General features: G+C 41.9%; 1 protein-coding gene across 4 annotated transcripts in view; it reads left to right on the forward strand.

Moving 5' to 3' along the window:
- LOC128694154 (vascular endothelial growth factor receptor 1) overlaps positions 1-22,642 on the forward strand; it is a 598,057-nt gene that overhangs the window by 258,013 nt on the left and 317,402 nt on the right. For all 4 annotated transcript variants that reach the window (XM_070093509.1, XM_070093512.1, XM_070093510.1 and 1 more), the window contains exon 5: positions 21,199-21,295. In XM_070093509.1, the coding sequence (XP_069949610.1) occupies positions 21,199-21,295 (97 nt within the window). The remainder of the gene's footprint in view (positions 1-21,198; positions 21,296-22,642) is intronic.

Raw genomic sequence — 22,642 nt, forward strand, 5'->3', positions numbered from 1 at the left:
GTTGTTTGTTGGGTTATCTTATTCAAACTTGGGCAATGTATGATGGAAAGATACTTCCTCACGTACACCAAAAATGAAAGAAATCAGACCATAAATAAGAACATAAGAACATAAGAAAGAAGGAACACTGCAACAGGCCTACTGACCCATGCAGAGCAGGTCCATGTTCCCCTCCCCCCGGATTAGCCCAATGACCCACCCAGTCTGATCATCTCCACTCAAGGATGGAACACTGCACCAGACCCAGAAGCACAAGCTAGTCAGGTCCAACTCACACCCACCCACACCCACTCATGTATTTATTTAACCTATTTTTAAAACTACACGTTTTAGCCTGAATAACTGTACTCGGGAGTTTGTTCCACTCATCCACAACTCTATTACCAAACCAGTGCTTTCCTATATCCTTTCTGAATCTGAATTTTTCCAACTTGAAACCATTGCTGCGAGTCCTGTCTTGGCTGGAAATTTTCAGCACGCTATTTACATCCCCTTTATTTATTCCTGTTTTCCATTTATAATAGCGGAGTTCACTTCTCAGCCATTAGCGGTATATTTTTGTTTGGTTGTTATGATTATATTCTCATTTTTTTGGTCTCATTTGATAGAATGAAAGATATATTACAGAAATAGATATGATTTTGATTGCTTTCATGACGAAAAGTACCTTGAAATTGCGCTCACAGTAGCGAAAATGTTCTATTCTTTAGCGAAGCTCAAGAGTAAACAAATGACATCACCGTCCAATACCTGTCCGCCTGCCAGTCCAATACGTAGTCAAGAATGGCTTGACATTATTTATACAATTATTACAATAATGCAGCAGTTTGCATAACAGTAAATCTTCTATTTTTTTGTGAATAAAAATTCCAAATGAAAAGGAAGAGTAATGTAAAAGGGGCTTGTAGCTGTGACTAATGAACAGAGAAAATGTTATTTTAGTGCCAGGAATGTCTGCATTGTTTATTCTGGACCCTATTTTGAAATTAGCATCTGTTGAAATTTGTGTGAAATCTGCCAAATTGCCAATTTCTGACCACTTTATTGGGTAGTTGAAATAAGTGAATGGGCGGTTTCTTGTACTACTCAGTTGACAGACTAGAAGTAAATAAGTTTATTCAGGTATCCACAAATACAGTTACATAGATTATCATACATAGCAGCGTATGTATAGAGAACCTAGGATAACCCAGAAAAGTCAGACAAAGTGACTTATTTCCAGTACTTGGCTTGGGCTTGCCATATATGATTTTTGGTAAATATTTTTTTTTCTCGGTTGTTTGTTGGGCTATCTCATTGAAACTTGGGCAATGTATGATGGAAAGATGCTTCTTAACGTACAACAAAAATAAAGACGGACGATAAATAAGGGAGTTCACTTCTCAGCCATTAGCCGCCTCTTTGCAGTATATTTTCGTATGGTTTTTATTCTCATTTTTTTGGACTCATTTGATAGAATGGAAGATATATTACAGAAATAGACATGATTTTGATTGCTTTCATGACGAAAAGTACCTTGAAATTGAGCTCAAAGTAGCGGAAATGTTCGATTTTTGCCGATGTTCAATGAACTGTGCAAGTCAAGTTGGTTAATTTTATTAAGTGTATTCTGACCCAACCACTCTGTAATCCGGCAAACTCAGTAATCCGGCACACTACAGGTCCCAATGATGCCGTATTTGTGATGGAGGACCTGTACTACATTCACATTCTCATACTGTAGACTCCTTTCAACAACTCACAATGTTATATTCCCATATAATTTCAATATTCATTATTGAAACTATCAGAGGCATCGCTAGAGTTGGTGTCACCCGGGGTGGAATCTCTGGTGTCACCCGGGGCAGCATCTTTGGTGTCACCCCCATGAAATTCAAGGCTGGGGGGGCCTGGAGGGTAAACTCCAGTTATGTCACTACTGCATGACCAGTTATGTCACTACTGCATGACCAGTGACAAATGTTTAGCAATGAGAACATTTAAGAGCCATAAACCAAACAGGAGAATACTTCTCAACTTTATTAATGATAAAATAAATAATCATTGTAATATTGAGGAAACATAAACTCAAATGCCACTTTGAGTACAGCAACAGATCCTACATTTATTCATCTTCAACAATGCCAAAAAAAAAAAAAAAAAAAACTTGAAAAATAAAGAAAAACATTGCAATATCAGAGAAACACTAGTTCCAATTTGACCTTGAGTACAGGTAACATCTCATTGTATCTGATTTTACATTTCCTTGCCTTCAATTATGCAAAACAATCTATCATATCATTAAAATCAATGATTTTCCCTATATAGGCTTATTTGTACTTTGTTAATATGTAATAGGCTATATAGCACTGTTTTGGGCATTAGTGTCACCTTCTTCAGAGGCTCTATGGTGTCACCCGGGGCGCCTCCCCCCCCTTACGACACCCCTGGAAACTATTGCAATTAGAGTAAAATTACTGTCTTCTATAAACAAAAAAAGATGTACAACTTAAACAAACTATGTTCAGTTTCTTTAGTATTGAGTAGTCTGTAAGCCATAAAATTAAGTCTGCCAATAATACCTAGGCATGATAGTGGCTCTTTGCACTACAACTCATTGTTGTAATTTCATAATCTCAATGTAATCTTGCAAAGAAATAAAATTTGTTTTTGTACCAGCGAAAACAAAGTGAGGGCGATGCTCATCAAACGTCACCTCTAATCTTTTCTTATCAGCTGCACCCTCCCCCACCCTCGTGTATGCTCATTAAACGTCAGCTCTTATCAGATGTTATCTCAGCTTATCATGTCACTGTCAGGGGTGGACTTTGTTTATCTTGCTTCAAGGGAACTTATTACCTATTATTATTACCTATTCTTTTTCTCCTCCTCCTCCCTCCTCCCCCCTCCTCCTCCCCCTCCTCCTCCCCCTCCTCCTCCCCCCTCCTCCTCCCCCCTCCTCCTCCCCCCTCCTCCTCCCTCCTCCTCCCTCCTCCTTCTGCCTCCTCCTCCCTACTCCTCCTCCCTCCTTCCTCCTCCACCTCCCTCCTCCTCCTCCTCCTCCCTCCTCCTCCCTCCTTCTCCCTCCTCCTCCCTCCTCCTCCCTCCTCCTCCTCCTCGTCCTCCTCGTCCTCCTCGTCCTCCCTCCTCCTCCCTCCTCCCTCCTCCTCCCTCCTTCTCCCTCCTCCTCCTCCTCCCTCCTCCTCCTCCCTCCTCTTCCCTCCTCCTCCTCCTCCCTCCTCCTCCTTCCTCCTTCCTCCTCCTCCTCCCTCCTTCCTCCTCCTCCTCCCTCCTCCTCCCCTCCTCCCTCTTCCTTCTCCTCCCTTCTCATTCTCCCTCCCTCCTCCTCCTCCCTCCTCCATCCTTCTCCCTCCTCCATCCTTGCTCCTCCTCCCTCCTCCTCCCTCCTCCTCCTCCTCCTCCTCTTCCTCCTCCTCCTCCTCCTCCCTCCTCTTCCTCCTCCTCCCTCCTCCTCCCTCCTCCCTCCTCCTCCTCCACCTCCCTCCTCCTCCTCCTTCTCCTCCTCCTTCCTCCTCCTCCTTCCTCCTCCTCCCTCCTCCTCCTCCCTCCTCCTCCCTCCTCCTCCTCCCTCCTCCTCCTCCATCCTCCCTCCTCCTCCTCCTCCTCTTCCTTCCTCCTCCTCCCTCCTCCTTCTCTCATTCCGCTTCCTCCTCCTCCTCCTCCTCCTCCTCCTCCCTCCTCCTCCTCCTCCTCCTCCTCCTCCTCCTCCTCCCTCCTCCTCCTCCTCCCTCCTCATTCTCCTCCTTCTCCTCCTCCTCCTCCCTCCTCCTCCATCCTCCTCCTCCCTCCTCCTTCCTCCTCCTCCTCCTCCTCCTCCTCCTCCTCCTCCTCCTCCTCCTCCCTCCTCATTCTCCTCCTCCTCCTCCTCCTCCTCCTCCTCCTCCCTCCTCCTCCTCCCTCCTCCTTCACCTGCAAGGGTATGTCCGCTGACCTCATAATGTTCCAATTTAAACCTTTCAGGGTCCGTGCCGTAGATCTACGGCTTTACAGTCAGGGTCCAAACCATAGATCTGCGCCAAAATTCTAGCGGCGTCAAATTTAGCGCGAAAAGGCTGGTAAGCCTGCATGCGAGAGAACGGGTCTGTGTGGTGTGTGTGCGCCATAAACAAAAATTCTAGGCGCCCGCATAGCATTGTGGGAACGCCGGCTTAGTTACCTTTGTTCACCATGCCTCGTTGCAAGGCAGCTGTCACTTCAAGGAAAATTGGGACTCTCCTCTTCCTTTTTGATAATTCTGACTCTGATGGAAGTGGAAATGAAGACGAATTCTTTGGCTTTGATCAGCTAGTGACTGAAAGGAATGACCAGGATATCGATAATAGTGCAGAAAACCCTGATGATCCTCAACCTTCTACCTCTGTGATGAATGGTTTGAAAAACCGACAAGTTGAAGATTGAGACACTTATGCAGCATATGGGAATCTTTATTCAGGAAACGTTTCGCCACACAGTGGCTTCATCAGTCCAAAACAAAGAGGAAGGCGTAAGGAGAGGAGGAGAATGAGGTAATCAGTCCCTCAACCTGGAGTCGATGTGTTCAGTCCATCAATCTTGTAAATGTACAGCATAGGGCCGTAGACGTGGCTTATATACTGTAGTGAGGTGACGTGAAGCAGATGGAGGCGGGGTCATAGTGGTACCATCCACTAGTCGAAGTAGGTCTTCGTCCAAAGGTTGAACAAGTGTTGAAGAATTCTTTGTAACAAGACCCCATGATGCTGCCGTGTCTGAGAGTTGTGATGAATGGTTTGAAAAACCGACAAGTTGAAGATTGAGACACTTATGCAGCATATGGGAATCTTTATTCAGGAAACGTTTCGCCACACAGTGGCTTCATCAGTCCAAAACAAAGAGGAAGGCGTAAGGAGAGGAGGAGAATGAGGTAATCAGTCCCTCAACCTGGAGTCGATGTGTTCAGTCCATCAATCTTGTAAATGTACAGCATAGGGCCGTAGACGTGGCTTATATACTGTAGTGAGGTGACGTGAAGCAGATGGAGGCGGGGTCATAGTGGTACCATCCACTAGTCGAAGTAGGTCTTCGTCCAAAGGTTGAACAAGTGTTGAAGAATTCTTTGTAACAAGACCCCATGATGCTGCCGTGTCTGAGAGTTGTGATGAATGGTTTGAAAAACCGACAAGTTGAAGATTGAGACACTTATGCAGCATATGGGAATCTTTATTCAGGAAACGTTTCGCCACACAGTGGCTTCATCAGTCCAAAACAAAGAGGAAGGCGTAAGGAGAGGAGGAGAATGAGGTAATCAGTCCCTCAACCTGGAGTCGATGTGTTCAGTCCATCAATCTTGTAAATGTACAGCATAGGGCCGTAGACGTGGCTTATATACTGTAGTGAGGTGACGTGAAGCAGATGGAGGCGGGGTCATAGTGGTACCATCCACTAGTCGAAGTAGGTCTTCGTCCAAAGGTTGAACAAGTGTTGAAGAATTCTTTGTAACAAGACCCCATGATGCTGCCGTGTCTGAGAGTTGTGATGAATGGTTTGAAAAACCGACAAGTTGAAGATTGAGACACTTATGCAGCATATGGGAATCTTTATTCAGGAAACGTTTCGCCACACAGTGGCTTCATCAGTCCAAAACAAAGAGGAAGGCGTAAGGAGAGGAGGAGAATGAGGTAATCAGTCCCTCAACCTGGAGTCGATGTGTTCAGTCCATCAATCTTGTAAATGTACAGCATAGGGCCGTAGACGTGGCTTATATACTGTAGTGAGGTGACGTGAAGCAGATGGAGGCGGGGTCATAGTGGTACCATCCACTAGTCGAAGTAGGTCTTCGTCCAAAGGTTGAACAAGTGTTGAAGAATTCTTTGTAACCTGGAGTCGATGTGTTCAGTCCATCAATCTTGTAAATGTACAGCATAGGGCCGTAGATAGAACAAGTGACCTGAAGAGTGTCATCATGGGCTTGGCCTCCCTAGTTTTGAAGGTTCTCATTATCCATCCTGTCATTTTTCTAGCAGATGCGATTGATACAATGTTATGGTCCTTGAAGGTGAGATCCTCCGACATGATCACTCCCAGGTCTTTGACGTTGGTGTTTCGCTCTATTTTGTGGCCAGAATTTGTTTTGTACTCTGATGACGATTTAATTTCCTCATGTTTACCATATCTGAGTAATTGAAATTTCTCATCGTTGAACTTCATATTGTTTTCTGCAGCCCACTGAAAGATTTGGTTGATGTCTGCCTGGAGCTTTGCAGTGTCTGCAATGGAAGACACTGTCATGCAGATTCGGGTGTCATCTGCAAAGGAAGACACGGTGCTGTGGCTGACATCCTTGTCTATGTCGGATATAAGGATGAGGAACAAGATGGGAGCGAGTACTGTGCCTTGTGGAACAGAGCTTGTTCTATCTAGGCTGGAATATTGCTGCACACTAACAGCACCTTTCAAGGCAGGTGAAATTGCCGACCTAGAAAATGTACAGAGAACTTTCACGGCACGCATAACGGAGATAAAACACCTCAATTATTGGGAGCGCTTGAGGTTCCTAAACCTGTATTCCCTGGAACGCAGGAGGGAGAGATACATGATTATATACACCTGGAAAATCCTAGAGGGACTAGTACCGAACTTGCACACGAAAATCACTCATTACGAAAGCAAAAGACTTGGCAGACGATGCACCATCCCCCCAATGAAAAGCAGGGGTGTCACTAGCACGTTAAGAGACCATACAATAAGTGTCAGGGGCCCGAGACTGTTCAACTGCCTCCCAGCACACATAAGGGGGATTACCAACAGACCCCTGGCAGTCTTCAAGCTGGCACTGGACAAGCACCTAAAGTCAGTTCCGGATCAGCCGGGCTGTAGCTCGTATGTTGGTTTGCGTGCAGCCAGCAGCAACAGCCTGGTTGATCAGGCTGTGATCCACCAGGAGGCCTGGTCTCAGACCGGGCCGCGGGGGCGTTGACCCCCGGAACTCTCTCCAGGTAAACTCCAGGTACTCCAGACGTGGCTTATATACTGTAGTGAGGTGACGTGAAGCAGATGGAGGCGGGGTCATAGTGGTACCATCCACTAGTCGAAGTAGGTCTTCGTCCAAAGGTTGAACAAGTGTTGAAGAATTCTTTGTAACAAGACCCCATGATGCTGCCGTGTCTGAGAGTTGTGATGAATGGTTTGAAAAACCGACAAGTTGAAGATTGAGACACTTATGCAGCATATGGGAATCTTTATTCAGGAAACGTTTCGCCACACAGTGGCTTCATCAGTCCAAAACAAAGAGGAAGGCGTAAGGAGAGGAGGAGAATGAGGTAATCAGTCCCTCAACCTGGAGTCGATGTGTTCAGTCCATCAATCTTGTAAATGTACAGCATAGGGCCGTAGACGTGGCTTATATACTGTAGTGAGGTGACGTGAAGCAGATGGAGGCGGGGTCATAGTGATGGACTGAACACATCGACTCCAGGTTGAGGGACTGATTACCTCATTCTCCTCCTCTCCTTACGCCTTCCTCTTTGTTTTGGACTGATGAAGCCACTGTGTGGCGAAACGTTTCCTGAATAAAGATTCCCATATGCTGCATAAGTGTCTCAATCTTCAACTTGTCGGTTTTTCAAACCATTCATCACAACTCTCAGACACGGCAGCATCATGGGGTCTTGTTACAAAGAATTCTTCAACACTTGTTCAACCTTTGGACGAAGACCTACTTCGACTAGTGGATGGTACCACTATGACCCCGCCTCCATCTGCTTCACGTCACCTCACTACAGTATATAAGCCACGTCTACGGCCCTATGCTGTACATTTACAAGATTGATGGACTGAACACATCGACTCCAGGTTGAGGGACTGATTACCTCATTCTCCTCCTCTCCTTACGCCTTCCTCTTTGTTTTGGACTGATGAAGCCACTGTGTGGCGAAACGTTTCCTGAATAAAGATTCCCATATGCTGCATAAGTGTCTCAATCTTCAACTTGTCGGTTTTTCAAACCATTCATCACAACTCTCAGACACGGCAGCATCATGGGGTCTTGTTACAAAGAATTCTTCAACACTTGTTCAACCTTTGGACGAAGACCTACTTCGACTAGTGGATGGTACCACTATGACCCCGCCTCCATCTGCTTCACGTCACCTCACTACAGTATATAAGCCACGTCTACGGCCCTATGCTGTACATTTACAAGATTGATGGACTGAACACATCGACTCCAGGTTGAGGGACTGATTACCTCATTCTCCTCCTCTCCTTACGCCTTCCTCTTTGTTTTGGACTGATGAAGCCACTGTGTGGCGAAACGTTTCCTGAATAAAGATTCCCATATGCTGCATAAGTGTCTCAATCTTCAACTTGTCGGTTTTTCAAACCATTCATCACAACTCTCAGACACGGCAGCATCATGGGGTCTTGTTACAAAGAATTCTTCAACACTTGTTCAACCTTTGGACGAAGACCTACTTCGACTAGTGGATGGTACCACTATGACCCCGCCTCCATCTGCTTCACGTCACCTCACTACAGTATATAAGCCACGTCTACGGCCCTATGCTGTACATTTACAAGATTGATGGACTGAACACATCGACTCCAGGTTGAGGGACTGATTACCTCATTCTCCTCCTCTCCTTACGCCTTCCTCTTTGTTTTGGACTGATGAAGCCACTGTGTGGCGAAACGTTTCCTGAATAAAGATTCCCATATGCTGCATAAGTGTCTCAATCTTCAACTTCTACCTCTGGTGTGGGCACGCCTCAGTCATGTTCAGTTGTACCTCATCGCAAGAGAAAACTATTATTTTCATGTGGTCAGGCCTCTGACTTCAATAATGATGATGATAGTGACGTGGACTGTGATTTTATTGCTCTTGACAATCATTCGAGTAGTGATAGTGAGGAAACATATTCTCCAGTGAAGCGTCAGTATATACGCCGCCGCATATGCTCGGGTAGCGTTCTCTATGCAGTGCCCAGGGAACAGAGTTCATCCCGGAGTACATCCCATGGCCCTACACCAGGAATAGACAGTGAAAGTGAGGATGATATGGCTATATTTGGCATGGAGAGACCACAGGCATCAGTAAGTGGTGGTAGTGGTGATGGTAGTGGCACCGCCATGCATGACTCACCAGCCCAGGCTGGGACCCACGCTGCTGACTCCTCAGTTCAAGGACAAAGTGGAGCGTCAGCCACCAGCCCACCACAACCACAACTACCAGCACAACCAGCTTATGATGTCCAGTATCCACCAGCAAACCGTATCTGGGATTGGCAGCAAAATCCCAATTTTGTTCCCAAGCCCCAACAGTTTTATGACTCTCAAAGTGGAATTCTACCAACTTGTTCCCTTGGAAACACTGCAAATGAACTGGAATTCTTTGAACTATTCTTTGACCACCCCTTGATGGAAACTGTTGTCAGGGAAAGTAACAAGTACAGTGGACCCCCGCTTTATGATCAGCTCCCAATGCAACCAATTATGTAAGTGTATTTATGTAAGTGCATTTGTATGTATATGTTTGGGGTCTGAAATGGACTAATCTAATTCACAATATTCCTTATGGGAACAAATTCGTTCAGTAATGGCACCTGAACATACTTCTGGAATGAAATAATATCGTAAACCGGGGGTACACTGTATTTTGAGTACACCATGGCAAATACAATCATATCACCACAGTCAAGACTACACTGGTGGAAAGAGACAAATGTTGCAGAAATATATTTGCTTTTTGCAACAATAATGCTTATGCCTCATGTCTATAAGCATAATATAAAATCATACTGGTCCACAGATCGGCTAATTTGTACCCCGGTCTTCAGTGAAATCATCCCAGTGAACAGGTTTATCTTACTGTTACATATGTTGCACTTCTCTGACAAAACCAGGCCTGACAGAAGTGACAGGTTATACAAGATTAGAAATGTTTTTATGAATCTGAAACAAAAGTTCTACATATACAGTACTTTTATCCATTCAAGAATCTTGTGCTTGACGAGCCTATGATTTTGTTCAGAGGTAGACTGTCATTCAAACAGTATATACCAAGCAAGAAGAAACACTTTGGAATAAAACTATTTGTACTCTGTGGCAGTGGCCTGGTATTGGATATTGTTGTATACGCAGGAAGTAAAATATTGAAAGATACCAGGATGTTATTGGGTATCTCAGGTGAGGTAGTGAGAAGCGTGATGGCACCTTATCTTGGTAAGGGGCATACATTATATACAGTGGACCCTTGACCAGCGATGGCATCGATTAACGATAATTCTGACTAGCGATACATTTTATTGCAAAAATTTTGCCTCGATTAGCGCTATAAAACTCGACCAACACTATTCGTTCCGTCTGAGACGCGTCCACTTCTGGCCAGTGTTTACAAGCCAGCCAGCCACCGCGGTCGCTTCCAAGCATACAATCGGAACATTTCATATTATCACAGCCTTTTTAGTGATTGCACCTGCAAATTAAGTCACCATGGGCCCCAAGAAAGCTTCTAGTGCCAACCCTACAGCAAAAAGGATGAGAATTACTATGGATATGAAGAAAGAGATCATTGCTAAGTATGAAAGTGGAGTGCGTGTCTCCGAGCTGGCCAGGCTGTACACAAAACCCCAATCAACCATCACTACTATTGTGGCCAAGAAAACGGCAATCAAGGAAGCTGTTCTTGCCAAAGGTGCAACTATGTTTTCGAAACTGAGATCGCAAGTGATAGAAGATGTTGAGAGACTGTTATTGGTGTGGATAAACGAGAAACAGATAAGTCACTCTGTCTGACTTTTTTGGGTTATCCTAGGTTTTCTGCACATATGCTGCTATGTATGATAATTCTATGTAACTGTATTTGTGTATACCTGAATAAACTTACTTACTTACTTAGCAGGAGACAGCATCTCTCAAGCGATCATTTGTGAAAAGGCTAGAAAGTTGCATGACGATTTAATTAAAAAAATGCCAGCAACTAGTGATGTGAGTGAATTTAAGGCCAGCAAAGGTTGGTTTGAGAGATTTAAGAAGCGTAGTGGCATTCATAGTGTGATAAGGCATGGTGAGGCTGCCAGTTCAGACCACAAAGCGGCTGAAAAATATGTGCAGGACTTCAAGGAGTACATAGACAGTGAAGGACTGAAACCTGAACAAGTGTTTAATTGTGACGAAACAGGCCTGTTTTGGAAGAAAATGCCAAGCAGGACGTACATTACTCAGGAGGAAAAGGCACTCCCAGGTCATAAGCCTATGAAAGACAGGCTTACTCTGTTGATGTGTACCAATGCTAGTGGTGATTGCAAAGTGAAGCCTTTATTGGTGTATCACTCTGAAACTCCCAGAGTGTTCAGGAAAAACAATGTCGTCATGGCTAATTTGTGTGTGCTGTGGAGGGCAAACAGTAAGGCATGGGTCACTAGGGACTTTTTCTATGACTGGTTACACCATGCATTTGCCCCCAATGTGAAAAATTACCTATTTGAAAAGAAATTAGACCTTAAGTGCCTCCTGGTATTAGACAATGCTCCTGGTCATCCTTCAGACTTGGCAGAGCGACTTTCTAGGGACATGAGCTTCATTATGGTGAAGTTTTTGCCTCCTAATACCACTCCTCTTCTAAACACTAAGAAGATCAATCATCACCAGATCTTCAATAAAGGTAAGTGTCATGTAATTGTGCATGTAATCTTCAGTTTGTGTGTATTAAAATTAATATTTCATGTGGTAAATTTTTTTTTTTTCAATACTTTTGGGTGTCTTGCACGGATTAATTTGATTTCCATTATTTCTTATGGGGAAAATTAACTTGACTAACGATAATTTTGACTAACGATGAGCTCTCAGGAATGGATTAATATCGCTGGTTGAGGGTCCACTGTACTGATAACTGGTACACAAGCCCTTTACTCAGTTATTTCTTGCAAGTGAACATGACAGATGTGTGTGGCACAGTGCGTTCTAATCGTAAACATATGACCAGGTTCAACGCAGGCACTCGTGGTGAAGAGGTGCAGGTGTTTACTGCCAGTGACATCATGGCATTATGGTGGCATAACAAACGAGATGTCACATTGTTGACAACCATTCACCGTAACGAAATGCAAGACAGTGGCAAAGTTGATAGAGTGATTAATGAGCGTATTCAAAAACCAGTGACAGTGATTGATTATATACAAAACATGCGCTTGGTTGACAAATGTGATATGCAGATTGGCTTTGTTGACTGTGTTCGTAAGAGTTACAAGTGGTACATGAAACTTTTCTTCCATTTCATGGACATGTCAATGCTCAGTGCATATAATATGTACCAAGTGAAGACTGGCAACAGACCACCGTATGGTGAATTTTGTTTGTCTGTTGTCAGACAACTCATAATGAAATACCAGGTAACAACACCTGCTATACAAAACCATTCTTGAACTCCTCAGGATATACCCAAGCATTTGAGGAGGGAAGGTGATCACTTCATAATATGGCTTCCTGCATCTAAAAAGAAATTTGCTCAGAAGAGATGTGTTGTCTGTGCACAAAAACGACGGCAACAAAGACGCAAAGACATTCAGTTTATGTGCGAGGAATGTAAGGTACCTCTGTGCATGGTGCCTTGTTTCAAGGACTTCCACAAGCTGCACCAGTTCTAAAAACATGTCCAGTGATTGTACATATGTAAATATATGATAAAACATTAGTATTATACAAGATTTGTGCATGTTTATTGTAATAAACAAATGTGGTAAACAATGTTATAATAATAACTTTAGTGCAGTTATTGTGTTCAATACAGTGAGTTTATATATATACATTATATACAGTATTGGTCTTACAGGCCACAAATGTTACTCGGAAAAGAAAAAATTAGAAAAGCAAAGAAAAAAGTATAAAAAACGTAAAATAAAGAAATGCGAGTTTGTGGAAATTGCTGATGTTGCCGCCACCCGGCCATTTTGGGCCAACTTCTTGCCTCTGTATGCCTCTGTACTGATCAGATTTTTTTTTGTTTTATTACCTTCACAAAAATATACTCTTTAATTCTGTAAGAAAAAAAATGTTTTTTTTTTTTTTTTTCTAAATTTCTTGGACACTGGGCACCCCTTCCAATTTTGGCCTTGGACCCTGAAAGGGTTAAGGTGCAAGATGTTGTGGTCCACTGCATCGAATGCTTTCCACAGGTCTATTAAGAGTCCCAGAAGATGTTCATTTCTTTCAAGTGCTGCATAAAGCAGTTCAAACATTTGTATAATTGTAGTATTCCTATTTTTTTCAGCCTAAGCCAAAACTGGCAGGGGTGAAGCATGTGAGATATTAGGTAGGAGTAAACTCACTTATGTATTATTTTTTTTGAAGATTTTAGATATTAAAGGCAAGTTTAATATAGGCCTATAGTTACTCACTTTAGTTAGATTGCCTCCTCTGAGGATTAGAGTAACACTTGCTATCTTGAATATGGCTGGGAGTGTTGAAGATTAAACTGATTTGTTAAATAGAGTTGCAGTAGTACATGTGCTGCTTTTTTGTACACGAGTGGTGGCAAGTTATTTAGGTTTCCTGTCTTGTGTTTAGTGACCATGATGAGTGAGACTTCAGCATGATTAGTTGGAGCTAAAGATAGAATATCCAGTGAAGTAGTTTTTTGCCTGAGTATTTGAAGTTGGGATTTCGCTTGCTAGTTTTGTTCTTATAGTAGACGCTATAGTAAATTTCAGTTCCATTCATTCAGACATATCCAAAATTTTAACAGAATAATCATTCAATAGGAGGTATACCTGAAGTATACCTGGAGAGGGTTTCGGGGATCAACTCCCCCACAGCCCGATCTGTGACCATTTTTACAGGTGTTTGATTCCTGACTCCCGCTGTTAAGTGAAAATTGCCAGTGAGTGGAAAGTAGCAGTTTCTTCAATATCATTTTTTTTTTATTATCACACTGGCCGATTCCCACCAAGGCAGGGTGGCCACCAAGACAGGGTGGCCCGAAAAAGAAAAGCTTTCACCATCATTCACTCCATCACTGTCTTGCCAGAAGGGTGCTTTACACTACAATTTTTAAACTGCAACATTAACACCCCTCCTTCAGAGTGCAGACACTGTACTTCCCATCTCCAGGACTCAAGTCCGGCCTGCCGGTTTCCCTGAACCCCTTCGTAAATGTTACTTTGCTCACACTCCAACAGCAAGTATTAAAAACCATTTGTCTCCATTCACTCTTACCAAACATGCTCACGCATGCCTGTTGGAAGTCCAAGCCCCTCGCACACAAAACCTTTACCCCCTCCCTCCAACCTTTCCTAGGCCGACCCCTACCCCGCCTTCCTTCCACTACAGACTGATACACTCTTGAAGTCACTCTGTTTCGCTCCATTCTCTCTACACGTCTGAACCACCTCAACAACCCTTCCTCAGCCCTTTGGACAACAGTTTTGGTAATCCCGCACCTCCTCCTAACTTCCAAACTACGAATTCTCTGCATTATATTCACACCACACATTGCCCTCAGACATGACATCTCCACTGCCTCCAGCCTTCTCCTCGCTGCAACATTCATCACCCATGCTTCACACCCATATAAGAGCGTTGGTAAAACTATACTCTCATACATTCCCCTCTTTCCTCCAAGGACAAAGTTCTTTGTCTCCACAGACTCCTAAGTGCACCACTCACCCTTTTCCCCTCATCAATTTTATGATTCACCTCATCTCTCATAGACCCATCCGCTGACACGTCCACTCCCAAATATCTGAATACATTCACCTCCTCCATACTCTCTCCCTCCAATCTGATATCCAATCTTTCATCACCTAATCTTTTTGTTATCCTCATAATCTTACTCTTTCCTGTATTCACTTTTAATTTAATTACTGACAACATGTTTACACGTATACTATTTTATTTTAAGTGCTCAATACAGTTAGGCTTAAAAAAAAAAAGTAAAATATATACACAGTACATACAACACTTACATACAACATGCTTTTGTTTTGGTACAATACATAGTTTCTATATTGGAGTATCACAGGCAGACTTATGAATCCTAACTAGTCATAAGTTTGCCTATGATACTCCAATATAGAAACTATGTATTGTACCAAAACAAAAGCATTCACATTGCTAAATTTACCAACTGTAATGTAGTTACTTAGCTTTAATACCAACTTGCTCCATAATCTGTAATTATTTAGTTATGAATTAATCTTAGTCTGCCCGAAATGCCTAGCCATGCTAGGTGTGATAGTGGCCCCCTCTGTAATTAGTATTTTATAACATGTAAACCACACAATATCCTAAAATATGTAAACCCTGCATTGTAATCTTTATAGAGAATAAACTTGATTTGATTTGATTTAAAATATAGTGCTGGACGCTCTGTCCTTATGCAACTATTATGTGAAAATGGCAGAAACCTGGAAAAAGCACAGAACATAGTGAACAATGGCTCGATTGAAAACTGCTGAAAAAATGGGACGCCAAAAATGTGGGGCCTTCCTGTACTAAACTTCTTATATCCATGTCTGTTGAAATAATATTTGAGTACCTATACTGCATTATGGGTTATACTATTTTTTTTTTTTTAAGTCGGCCGTCTCCCACCGAGGCAGGGTGACCCAAAAAGAAAGAAAATCCCCAAAAAGAAAATACTTTCATCATCATTCAGCTCTTTCACCTCACTCACACATAATCATTGTTTTTGCAGAGGTGCTCAGAACACAACAGCTTAGAAGCATATACAGTGGACCCTCGACCAACGATATTCATCTTTTCCTGAGAGCTCATCGTTAATCAAAATTATCGTTAGTCGAGTTAATTTTCCCCATAAGAAATAATGGAAATCAAATTAATCTGTTCCTGATACCCCAAAGTACAGCAGGGCCCCACTTTACAGCGGTTCGCTTTACGGCGTTCCGCTAATACGGACATTTCAAATTATGACCAAAACTCGCTATACGGCTCCTTCCACCTGTCTTTCTAATACGGTCACAGCTGCCCACCGAGTTTGTTTACATTCTCCCTGGGCACATCTCCTTATTATGTCTGGAAACTTTCCAAAATTTCAAGTGTTTTAAAGTTATTGTATATTTTATATGTATTGTACTTGATAATTAAACTTGTGTACACCTGTACCTAAATAAACTTACACACTGTGCTGGCATGTAGGTACACATTAAAATCACTAAGTCTCTCTACTCTTGATGCAATAATAATAATAATAATAATAATAATAATAATAATAATAATTATAATAATAATTATAATAATAATAATAATAATAATCTCTTGGGCACATTAATGTCGCATATTACGTTAATATAGACATTTCCCTTAATCTATCTATGATATTTTTTTCAAAATTATATAAGAAACACATTATGTAACACACAAACATGATACATGCACCCACAGTATAAAAATTTATACAAATATATATGAGATGTTTACCAAACGGTTTGTAGAAGTGTCGGAAGAATTACGTTTTCTCTAGCCCGTCACCTGTTACTAGGGATAACTGTAGAAAAAATATTCCTTTCGTATGCCTTCACTTTATAGCTATAATTCTGTACTAACTTGTACACAGTGTAAGAGTATTTGTTTCGTGATTTAATTATTGTAATAATAAAAATATTATAAGGTAAAAGTTTCACAAACTCTTACAAATGTACATGAATGAACTAAAACTGGACACGTATTAATACCGTCTATTTCGCCTGACCGAGTGATCGTCCACAACCTGTTCAGTTTGTTTGTTTACGCTGTCTGAGCTCGGTGTATCATTAAATGTTGTATATTACGTTAATATACACATTTTCATTAATCCATCCGTGATATTTTTTTCAAAATTATATAATAAACACGATACATAACAACATATGTGTAGAGAACCTAGGATAACCCAAAAAAGTCAGAGTGACTTACTTCCATTGCCTTCACTCAGAGCATCATTTCTTCTCAAAATGATGTTACATGAGAATGGGAGTGTTCTTCTTTATTTATTCTACCGTATCAATGTAGAGACAACCTGTACACAATGTAACTTGTACACAAACCAGACGTGTACACTGTTTACAAAACTTACCTTCGCCTGGTTTGTTTACATAACTCTGCGCCTGTCCTCTCTCATGCACTCATTCTTTCTCTCTGGTATGGTAGCCTGGCTGACTACCATACATACCACACTTGAATTTTTACAATAAATACTACTCATCTCACCCTATATTTTAAGGTAAGTAATGAGTGAACTGTATATGCATTTTATTGCTCTGGGATGCTTAAATATCATAGAATAGTATGTGTGGGTGGGTTGGCCTGGTATGGTAGCCTGGCTGACTACCATACATACCACACTTGATTTTTTACAATAAATACTACTCATCTCACCCTATATTTTAAGGTAAGTAATGAGTGAACTGTATATACATTTTATCGCTCTGGGATGCTTAAATATCATAGAATAGTATGTGTGGGTGGGGTGGCCTGGTATGGTAGCCTGGCTGACTACCATACATACCACACTTGATTTCTTACAATAAATACTACTTGTCTCACCCTAGATTAAGACTATAAATATTTTAAGGTAAGTAATGAGTGCACTATGTGTGTATTGTACTTTTTTATTGTTTTTTTGATGCCTGGTTCTATTGCTAACATAATATATGTTAGTGTAAACTTGTTATCTAGTGTTTGTATGCATTTGTAAGTGGAAAAAAAGAGTGTTCCACTTTACGGCGGTTTCCACTTTATGGCAGTAGCCTGGAACCTAACCCGCCGTATAAGTGGGGCCCTCCTGTATTGAAAAAAAAAAAATTTTACCACATGAAATATTAATTTTAAGACATACAAACTGAAATTGACATGCACAGTTACATGACACTTACCTTTATTGAAGATCTGGTGATGATTGATGGGATGGGAGGAGGGGAGAGTGTTGATGTTGTTCGTGCTTAGAAGGGGAATCCCCTTCCATTAGGACTTGAGGTGGCAAGTCCTTTTCCAGGGTTACTTCCCTTCTTCTTTTAATGCCACTAGGACCAGCTTGAGAGTCACTGGACCTCTGTCGCACAACATATCTGTCCATAGAGGCCTGTACCTCCCTCTCCTTTATGACATTCCTAAAGTGTTTCAGGTCTGGAGTTTTGAGACTCTCTGACTGCGGGTTCAAATCCCACCCGTGGTATGGTTTGTCAATGTACAGGTTGCCAACACGGCTTGCAGTAGCTGTGTCAGGGTGGTTTTCATCAAAAAAGGTTTGCACTTTAAGCCACATTGCACACATTTCCTTAATCTTTGAAGTAGGCAACTTCTTCAATTTCTCTATCCCCTCCTTCGAAGCAGTTTCCTCAGGTGTGGCCTCTTGGTGTTGAAGATGATCTAGCAGCTCATCAGTGGTTAGTTCTTCATTGTCCTCCTCCACCAACTCTTCCACATCCTCCCCACTAACCTCCAACCCGAAGGACTTCCCCAATGCCACAATGGATTCCTCAACTGGCATACTCCTCTCAGGGTTAGCCTCAAACCCTTCAAAATCCCTTTTGTCTACACATTCTGGCCACAGTTTTTTTCCAAGCAGAGTTCAAGGTCCTCTTAGTCACTTCCTCCCAAGCCTTACCTATAATGTTTACACAATTGAGGATGCTAAAGTGATCTCTCCAAAACTCTCTTAGAGTCAATTGAGTTTCTGAGGTCACTACAAAGCACCTTCCAAACATAGCTTTTGTGTACAGTTTCTTGAAGTTGGAAATGACCTGCTGGTCTATGGGCTGCAGGAGACGAGTGGTATTAGGAGGCAAAAACTTGACCTTAATGAAGCTCATTTCTGCAGAAAGTCGCTCTGCCACGTCTGAAGGATGACCAGGAGCATTGTCTAATACCAGGAGGCACTTAAGGTCTAATTTCTTTTCAATTAGGTAATTTTTCACAGTGGGGGCAAATGCATGGTGTAACCAGTCATAGAAAAAGTCCCTAGTGACCCATGCCTTACTGTTTGCCCTCCACAGCACACACAAATTAGCCTTGAGGACATTGTTTTTCCTGAACACTCTGGGAGTTTCGGAGTGATACACCAATAAAGGCTTTACTTTGCAATCACCACTAGCATTGGCACACATCAACAGAGTAAACCTGTCTTTCATAGACTTATGTCCTGGGAGTGCCTTTTCCTCCTGAGTAATGTAGGTCCTGCTTGGCATTTTCTTCCAAAACAGGCCTGTTTCGTCACAATTAAACACTTGTTCAGGTTTCAGTCCTTCACTGTCTATGTACTCCTTGAATTCCTGCACATATTTTTCAGCCGCTTTGTGGTCCGAACTGGCAGCCTCACCATGCCTTATCACACTATGTATGCCACTACGATTCTTAAATCTCTCAAACCAACCTTTGCTGGCCTTAAATTCACTCACATCACCACTAGTTGCAGGCATTTTTCTAATTAAATTCTCATGCAACTTCCTAACCTTTTCACATATGATCGCTTGAGAGATGCTATCTCCTGCTATCTGTTTTTCGTTTATCCACACCAATAACAGTCTCTCAACATCTTCTATCACTTGCGATCTCAGTTTCGAAAACATAGTTGCACCTTTGGCAAGAACAGCTTCCTTGATTGCTGTTTTCTTGCCCACAATAGTGGCGATGGTTGATTGGGGTTTTGTGTACAACCTGGCCAGCTCGGAGACACGCACTCCACTTTCATACTTAGCAATGATCTCTTTCTTCATCTCCATAGTAATTCTCACCCTTTTTGCTGTAGGGTTGGCACTAGAAGCTTTCTTGGGGCCCATGGTGACTTATTTTGCATGTGCAATCACTACAAACGCTGTGATAATATGAAATGTTCCGATTGTATGTTTGGATGGGACTGCGGTGGCTGGCTGGCTTGTAAACACTGGCACCCACGGGACAAATGAGGCGTGCTCAAGCCACAAGTGGACGCATCTCGAATGGAACAAACAGCATTGGTCGGGTTTTTTAGCACTAGTCGAGGCAAAATTTTTGCGTTAAAATGTATCGCTAGTCGGATTTAACGTTAGACGATGCCAATGTTGGTCGAGGGTCCACTGTACATATAAAGATACAGTGGAGCCTCAAATATCGAACTTTCTTCAGTCCAGAAGGCTGTTCGAGTACCTTTACCAAATGAATTTATTCCCTTCAGGAATAATGTAAATTAGATTAGTCCATTTCAGACCCTCAAAAATACACTTATAAAAGCACTTACAAAAATACATTTACATAATTGGTCGTGTTGGGAGCAGTTTGATTTTTGAGGTTCCACTGTACACAACACATCCCTCCAAACTGTCAATATCCCGAATCCCTCCTTTAAAGTGGAGGCATTGTACTTCCCATTTCCAGGACTCAAGTCCGGCTATATAAAAATAACCGGTTTCCCTGAATCCCTTCAGTAAATATTACCCTGCTCACACTCCAACAGATCGTCAGGTCCCAAATACCATTCGTCTCCATTCACTCCCATCGAACACGCTCACGCATGCCTGCTGGAAGTCCAAGCCCCTCGCCCACAAAACCTCCCTTACCCCTTCCTTCCAACCTTTTCGAGGACAACCCCTACCCCGCCTTCCTTCCCCTACAGATTTAAATGTTCTCCATGTCATTCTACTTTGATCCATTCTCTCTAATTGACCAAACCACCTCAACAACTCCTCTTCAGCCCTCTGACTAATACTTTTATTAACTCCACACCTCCTCCTAATTTCCACACTCCGAATTTTCTGCATAATATTTACACCACACATTGCACTTAGACAGGACATCTCCACTAATACTTTTATTAACTCCACACCTTATCCTAATTTTCACACTCTGAGTTTTCATAAATTACATACATTTTTTTGTTTTATAAATTCTGTATGTTGTAACCTGTAACTTTGTAACTTCCTGTTAATACCATGTATACCTGGAGGGTATTCTGGGGGTCAACACCCCAGTGCCCACTCCATGTCCAAAATGCTCTGCATCATAGGGACTTTCTAATTATTGTATATTTTATAAATGCAATGGTTGGAAATAAATAATCTAAATCTAATTAATATAAGACTGTAATATCAATATAATTCTAATATGTGTACAGGTAGAACCATATTCTGATATACTGTACTATAGTATGTAATTCACTGAGACTGTATAAAGAAACTAATTTGTGTTTGTCTTATGAATTTGGTGTATTGTAGAAACATTCCACTTGGAGGAATGTTTTTTCAAACTTTTGTAAATTTTTAATTTTTGTTTGCACAGGTGAATGACCTTTATACAGCTGATACAGGATATTACTACTGCTTCTATGCTGGCATGGCAGAAGAGAGTGGGGCCAAGACTTATGTTTATTTGCATGGTAAGAGACTGCTGTTATACCACAAATAACTTATTCACTGCTGATATACCACAAATAACCCACCAGTCTCTGCTGATATACCACAAATAACCTACCATTCACTGCTGATATACCACAAATCACTTACCATTCACTGCTGATATACCACAAATCACTTACCATTCACTGCTGATATACCACAAATCACTTACCATTCACTGCTGATATACCACAAATCACTTACCATTCACTGCTGATATACCACAAATCACTTACCATTCACTGCTGATATACCACAAATCACTTACCATTCACTGCTGATATACCACAAATAACTTACCATTCACTGCTGATATACCACGAATAACTTACCATTCACTGCTGATATACCACAAATAACTTACCATTCTCTGCTGATATACCACAAATAACTTACCATTCACTGCTGATATACCACAAATAACTTACCATTCACTGCTGATATACCACAAATAACTTACCATTCACTGCTGATATACCACAAATAACTTACCATTCTCTGCTGATATACCACAAATAATCTACCATTCTCTGCATATATATCACAATTAACCTACCATTCATTGCTGATATAACACAAATAACCTACCATTCTCTCATACAGGTGAAGAGCAAAATTAATTAAGCATTTTGCACTCTGGTAACTTGCTAATACAGTGGACCCCTGGTTTGCGATGGCATCGGTATCCGATAAATCCGGTATTCGATACAGTTTAACGCAAAAATTTTGCCTCAGTTCCCGTTAAAAATCCAATATACGCGATTCATGCGAGACGTGTCCACGTGTGGCTTGAACTGCCCCGTGTGTGCCAGTGTTTATAAGCCAGCTAGTGTGCTCGCATCTAAGGTTACATTCGGTACATTCCATATTATCACAGTGTTTTTGGTGCTTGTTTCTGCAAAATAAGTCACCATGGGCCCCAAGAAAGCTTCTAGTGCCAACCCTTTGAGAAAAAGGGTGCTAATGACTATTGAAATGAAGAAAGAGATAATTGCAAAGTACGAAAGTGGAGTGCGTGTGTCGGAGCTGGCCAGGTTGTATACAAAACCCCAATCAACCATCGCTACTATAGTGACCAGGAAAACGGTAATCAAGGAAGCTGTTGTTGCAAAAGGTGCAACTGTGATTATGAAACAGTGACCGCAAGTGTTAGAAGATGTTGAGAGACTGTTATTGGTGTGGATAAATGAAAAACAGATAGCAGGAGATAGCATCTCTCAAGCGATCATTTGTGAAAAGACTAGGCAGTTGCATGACGATTTGGTAAAGAAATTGCCTGCAACTAGTGGTAATGTGAGTGAATTTAAGGCCAGCAAAGGTTGGGTTGA

The sequence above is a fragment of the Cherax quadricarinatus genome, chromosome 43 (genome assembly GCF_038502225.1).
Source record: "Cherax quadricarinatus isolate ZL_2023a chromosome 43, ASM3850222v1, whole genome shotgun sequence".
In the NCBI taxonomy this organism is placed as follows: domain Eukaryota; kingdom Metazoa; phylum Arthropoda; class Malacostraca; order Decapoda; family Parastacidae; genus Cherax; species Cherax quadricarinatus.